The 6,450-nt window shown below is 51.7% G+C and overlaps 1 protein-coding gene across 2 annotated transcripts in view; it reads left to right on the top strand.

The window, feature by feature from the left end:
- Ovol1 (ovo like transcriptional repressor 1) overlaps window positions 1-3,209 on the top strand; it is an 11,093-nt gene extending 7,884 nt beyond the window's left edge. For both annotated transcript variants that reach the window (XM_004627224.3, XM_023710682.1), the window contains exons 3-4: window positions 1,738-1,927; window positions 2,241-3,209. In XM_004627224.3, the coding sequence (XP_004627281.1) occupies window positions 1,738-1,927; window positions 2,241-2,536 (486 nt within the window). In that variant the 3' untranslated portion in view covers window positions 2,537-3,209. The remainder of the gene's footprint in view (window positions 1-1,737; window positions 1,928-2,240) is intronic.
- Window positions 3,210-6,450: the final 3,241 nt, after the last annotated feature.

Below are 6,450 nucleotides of genomic sequence, written 5' to 3'. Positions count from 1 at the left end.
AGAGAGAGAGAGAGAGAGAGAGAGAGAGAGAGAGAGAGAGAGAGAGAGAGAGAAAACGAGAGAGAACTATAGCAAGAGCCACCTTTTTACACAGAAGTCCCAGGCAGACCAGTGAGGTGGGAGCCTGGCATGGGTACTTCTCCTGAGCTCCCATCTAGGCTTTATCCTGTGTGGTCTGGAGTTGGTTCCATGGTTTGCTGTCCCTAAAGCAGTTGGCAGTAACAAGCTTGCCCAGGACTGTCTCCAGCCCAATAGCATCCAAAGCTGTGCTATAGGGCAGGGGCTGGGTGAGCAACCCCACTGTGCACAAGGCAGCACAGATGTCTCTGCTTCCAAAGACAACACCAACAGGATGCTGGCCCTAGCTGCCCTGCACTCCTGTGAGCTCTAGGACTAGGAAATTTCCACCGGTGAAAACCTGTCAGAAGGGTGCCCCTCTAGTGTGCCAGAAGGCTGGAGACAGTGGGCAGTGGAGTACCCTCCCCCTAAAGTCTTTGGAGGCCAAATGTGTGAAGCTCCTACAAGACCGTGATCCAATGTGCTTAGCCATTGGTCCCAGCCAGCTTGCACCCTCCCGACAGTCACAGTGTCACTCCCTGCCTGAGGGCCCTTGCCTCACCCCTTGGGCTCCTGTGAGTAGGGAGAGCAGAACGGAGGGGGTGGAATGGCAGAGAAGCCAATGAAGTGGAGTGAGTCCTGGCCCAGAGGTCTTGACCAGCTAACCACAGGGGTGCTATAAGCAAAACCAGATGAGAGGTGCTGAATGAGAGGTGTGGAATGACCAATGACCGAAGGAGTAGCTAATGACAGGACCAGCCACAGAAAACAGGTAACCTCCAGATGCTAACAGGTGAGGGTGGAGAGCCTGTGCTGGCATTGAGCCACACCTGTGCTACTCATACCCGGAGAGCTTCTGCTGCCACTTACAACAACACTTTCAAAGGTGTCTGATGGCACTTAGGAATTACCTTGAATGACCCCAGAGAATGAGAGGGAGGATGGTAGAGATGGAGTAAGACTGCCCCTGAATGACAAGCACAGGCTCATAATAGCAGTCTCTCCACTTTTGTTTAAATTTGAGACTTTCCATCATGACAAAAAATTTGCTGAGTGTGGTGGCAAAGGCCTGTAATCCCAGCACTTAGGAGGCGGAGATATGAGGATTGCTGTGAGTTCAAGGCCAGCCTGGGCTACAAAGTGAACTCATGGCCAACCTGAACTACATAGTGAAACCCTGTCTTGAAAAGTGGAAAAAAAAAAAAAAAATTTACAGGCAGAGGATGGCAAAAGAACATGAACTGTGCCACATCAGGCCTGATTTGAGTTAAAGTAGAGAGCTGGGCTGGCCTGAGCAGGGACTTCAGGGCTGGCAGGAGTGCTACAGCCTGGGACACATCTTTCTGGGCCAAGGTAGAATGAGGATGAATAGGCAGAAACTACAGAAAGGCCATATGGCTCAGGGTGAAGTCGCCTGCTGCTGCAGCTTCTTCTGTGGTTAAGCTGCCCCTCTCCGTCTGGTTAAGGAGGTCCTGTGTGATAGCTTCAAAAGGGAGCTCAAGAATCAAACAGGGAACAGCACCAGTGACCCAGAGTTTCCTTCAGCCCCCACACTACCCATTGCTGAGTGAATGGTATAAGGCTGTAGCCTGTGGAGGTGATACTTGAGGGTGTTGTGTTTATGTTTCCCAGCCTGCAGTTCCAACTTCTGGAGTCATACAATGTAGCCTTTGCCCACAGGTGACTGCAGGGGATAGTTCCAGTGGAGACCTCTTCACCTGCCACATCTGTCAGAAGGCCTTCACCTACCAGCGCATGCTGAATCGCCATATGAAGTGTCACAACGACGTCAAGAGGCACCTCTGCACATATTGCGGGAAGGGCTTCAATGACACATTTGACCTCAAAAGACATGTCCGGACCCACACAGGTAAGCAGGAGCCAGTGGCTGGTGGCAACCCCTCAGCCCTGTCTGACTGAGGCGCTGTGAGGAGACTCTAGGAGCCTCCCTGGCAGTGACAGCCAGGGTGGGCATCTCAGGGGTCAGGGTGAAATTCTCAAGTTTATCAGTGAGGACTTTTAGGTTGCAAGTCACTTGGGAAATTGGTGCCAGATAGGCCTCATTTATCCCTCTGTCCCAGTCACCTGTCCTGGCCTTTCTGGGTCTGGATGCTGATGACGGGTGCTGAAGTTCCTGTCAGGACTCTGATGTCGGTCTCTGATGCCATCTCTGTCCTCCACAGGCGTGCGGCCCTACAAGTGTAGCCTGTGTGACAAGGCCTTCACCCAGCGCTGCTCCCTGGAGTCTCACCTCAAGAAGATCCATGGAGTGCAGCAGAAATATGCATACAAGGAGCGCCGGGCCAAGCTGTACGTGTGCGAGGAGTGCGGCTGTACATCCGAGAGCCAGGAGGGCCACGTTCTGCACCTGAAGGAACACCACCCTGATAGCCCATTGCTGCGCAAGACCTCCAAGAAGGTGGCTGTGGCCCTGCAGAACACTGTCACTTCCCTACTCCAGGGAAGCCCACACCTCTGAGTGGCACAGCCCAGGAGTTTTGGAGGCCCTGAGAAGGTCCAGGTTCACCACACTGCTGCCCAACCAGTCCACCCTCCTCCAGACTCTTGCCAAAACACCTCTGATCAGGACTGGACCTCCCCTTCCCCACATGCCTTAGTCTCCCCTATCGGCCCACTGGGGAGACTTCCGAAGGCCTGGCTCTGACCTATGCTCATTTCTGTACATTTATCTTAGGGGCAGAGGCTGTTCTGGGCACAGGAAGATGTGCATGGGTCTGGACAGGAGCAGGGCCAAGTGATTTGAAGCAGCCACCTGCATAAACAGGTTCCCTTGGCAGCAACACTTCTGGGGGATGTAGCAAGATGGAACCTGTTGCCCTTGCCCCTGAGCACCGGGTAGGGGCTTTGGGTCCCCAAGGACAATGAGCCAAGAGCATTGGCAAAGAGCACCCCTGGAAACAACTACAGTGGGGAGCTGACAGTGGCCCCTACCTGCAGGGCTTGGGCAGAGGACTCTGCCCTTCCAACAGGCACATGTGTAGGCGCAGATGTGTATGTGTAGCACTGCTCAGTGTGCGCTAGCACATGTGTGCAGCAGGTGTGTGCGTGGGTGCACACAGGAAGCCTTTCTACATATCACCTCATTTTTAAGAAATCAACCATAAGGTGCCAAGGAAATTTTGTTTCCTTTTTTTAAAAGATGACAAATGTACAGATATTAATATATAGAGAGATATAGATATATTTGTGCCCATGGCTACTGTTTTTAAGAGGGATGGAGCTGGCTTTTCTCCACTCCCATGTGGTTCTATTTATCCTGGACATTTCAAACCTTTTCTGTGCCTTGGTCTGGGACTCCCTGTCTGACCCACCTCTGTTCTTAGAGCTATTTAATGAAACAGAGATCTTCCAAGTGGCCCTCCCTGAGGGTGGCTTGCTCCTTCTGTCCCTTCCTTCTGCTGGACAGCGCCTCACTGCTGCTCTTCCCACCACCACTTTCTTGGCAAACCTAGCTTTCCTGGAGAGCCTGCGTGCTCCTGGGAGGCTGTAGAGATTGGACAGGTGCGATCCTGGGTCTCTGACACCACTTCTGCTGCCTGAAGTACTACGGCGAGTGCAGAGCCAGGCTGAACACCAGCATTTTGTCTGGGTTAGTAAAAAACCTAGCACAGCAGCAAACCACTGGGATAGAATCATAACACATCAGAAACTTCCAGAGGGAGGAGAGTATTAGATGGTTAACACATTTTCTTTGTAGCTTTTTTTCTGTTTTCTAAGTGGCCAGACTGAGGATTTGAGTGACTGTGGAGAAAGGCGTTGCCAGGCTGACTGAATTCTCTTGAGGGAGTGGGCAGGTTTCCTTGTGGGGCTGGGCTTCCTGTGAGAACGGTAGCGTTTGGGTGCAAAGGTAGGTTTGTGTTTTATGGGTCAGAGGAGACACAGTCATCCTGCTGGAAAGCAAGACTCAAGACAGCCGTGGAACACAGGAAACCAGGCAGCCCCTGGAAGCCAAACGCCTGCCCGGACGGCCCAGATCTGCACAGACCCCAGTTCCCAGGTCCAGGCTGACTGGAGAGGCAGCACTGTCTCCAAACTGTAGATTAACTCTGAGGACTTGTTTCATTACTTTAGTATGTCTGGGGAGCTGATGTATTCAGGAAGTGCTAGAGTATAAAATGATGGTATCCAGAAGCTCTGTTTATGTTTACATCCATGTTGGCTTCACTGCTGATCTGAGGCAGTTGTGAGGCTATGTGTTGTCTTTTATATTATAGCCTTCCCTCTAGTAAAACCAGAGAACTAACATTTTTGGTTTCTGTTTTTTTGTTTGTTTGTTTGTTTTTACAGAACCAGGGATTGAACTCAAGCCCTTGCGCTTGCCAGGGAAGTGCTTATTCTACTGAGCTGTCTCCCCTACACGTTTGTTTATCAGATGGGCTTTTTACCCCTGCAGGGAAATTCATCCAAATAACTGCTGCTTTCTATCCAAACCTTGCCCCTTTGAGATTACCAGTGGACTCAAGATGAGAGCCCAGGGGGCCGGGGAGATGGCTCAGTGGAATAAGCACTTGCCTGGCAAGCGAAAGGGGCTGAGTTCAATCCCCGGTTCGATGAGAGCCCAGCTCTGCTAGATGAAATGACTTGCTGGAGTCTCAGGCAGTCATTGTCTGTAACCTGCCCCGCTTATCCTGTCTAGCCTTCTGTGCTCAGAGAGCCTCCCCTTGCGCTGTCTTCATTTGCCCCACATTGAGGCCCCCTGAAGGCCTCCACTAACCTGGAGTCTTTGGCTCTCAATGGCTCAGGGTGCCAGTCTCTACCTCTTTTTCCCAGCACTTTGCTAGAATTGGACCAAAGGTTATAGCCAGCTACCCCACCACCAAATAAAACTGGGGGGTAGGGGGAGACCTTCCAACAATGGCACAAAGTTCACATTACTTGTGGTCATTTGCTAGGGATAGCCATGTTTCACACCTGGACTCAGAGTGCTTTCCCCAGAGGAGTCCATTGCAGCCATCGGCTGAGAGCTGACCTAAAATCTCACACCCAGCAAGTAGTGGAGTGGGGACAGCAACCAGCCAGCCTGCTCAGGGTCAGCCTGGAAGCAAAGAGAGCCTGGAGAGAACTTGATAAATCTCTAAGTGTCTAAACTAGGGGAATGTGGCTTTGCCTGTCATTTACCCAGGTCCACTTTGGTCCCTGAATTCCTCACACAAGACCTGGGCTGCTGGAGCATGCCGTGAGAGGCACTGGAAGGCTAGTGTCCGGTGTGGTGAGAAAAAAACTAGTTCTGTCTTCAGTGAGAAGGCCAGAGGACTGCAAAGGGGCCTTGGCATGCTCTGTCTCTTTAAATAGTGTCTACAGAGGATTTCTCTTCCCTGGAAAAGGTTCCCCTGTGACAGATCGACCAAACTCCATTTCACACATCCCTGGGAAGAGAGCCATTGTTGGTGCCCCTGGTGGTTTCTAGCTAAGTCAGTCTCAGCACAGGAAGCCAGAGAAGTTAGCAGATTCTTGGAGCCCCCTTGAGCCTTTGCTCTCTACGCTCAGATGAGTACAGGACAGATCTTCAAGCTCCTTAGAAGAGCCCTTCCCCAGCAGGACTGACCCTTAATGTTCTCCAGACTCCGCAAGTGTTGGGTGCCAAGGGGGAGACAGGAGAAGTACAAGGGGTGGAGAGAAGAGATTAGTGTAGGTCAATATGTAACTAAGGACAAATGATGTGGCCAGACCACAAGCAAAAGGGAACCCCAAAAGGAATCTGAAAGAACAAAGGCTTCTTGGAAGAGGAGGGCCTCAGGCGGGGGAAAGGAGGGTACCTAAGCAGGGTAGGTTAGCAGAGCTGGGGGTGGGGGGCAGACAGATCTTCCACCGACCCCCAGCCTGTGACCAGATTGAATCAACATCACTACAGGCACCAAGGGAGCCTCATGGGGGGGGGGTAGAGAGCCAATCAGGACTGAGAATAAAACAGGGTCAGAGAGAAGGGTGTGGCCTTATCAGGAAAGGCAGAGCCCTATTGTTCTTCCAAAACAAAGCAGCAAGAGCAAGGGGACACTTTACAACTGTAAGGGCTGCTCCAATTTATACTCTAGATGTGTCTTTCCTTAATTTTTTATGTATTTGGTACAGAGTTTTACTATGCAGTTCAGACTCCTAGTGATCCTGTTTTCAGCCTCAGCAGCACTGGGATTACAAGGGTGTGCCATTAGGGGGCTGGGGAGAATAGTAGAATAAGCACTTGCCTGGCAAGCCCAAGGGTCTGAGTTCAATCCGTGGTTCTGCCAAAAAAACAAGGGTGTGCCATCATGCCCAGTCTCCGCGATGGTTTGGCGCGCCAGGGGTCGGGGCCCGTGAGGCATGAGGTGACAGATATCAAGCCCTGCTCCCTGCACTTGCCTAAGCAGGTGCTTAGTCCACTGAGCTATCTCAGTG

The sequence above is a fragment of the Octodon degus genome, unplaced genomic scaffold, assembly GCF_000260255.1.
Source record: "Octodon degus isolate 3935 unplaced genomic scaffold, OctDeg1.0 scaffold00018, whole genome shotgun sequence".
Lineage (NCBI taxonomy): Eukaryota > Metazoa > Chordata > Mammalia > Rodentia > Octodontidae > Octodon > Octodon degus.
Note: the sequence above shows the minus strand (reverse complement) of the source record. Positions and strands in the feature narration are given on the sequence as shown.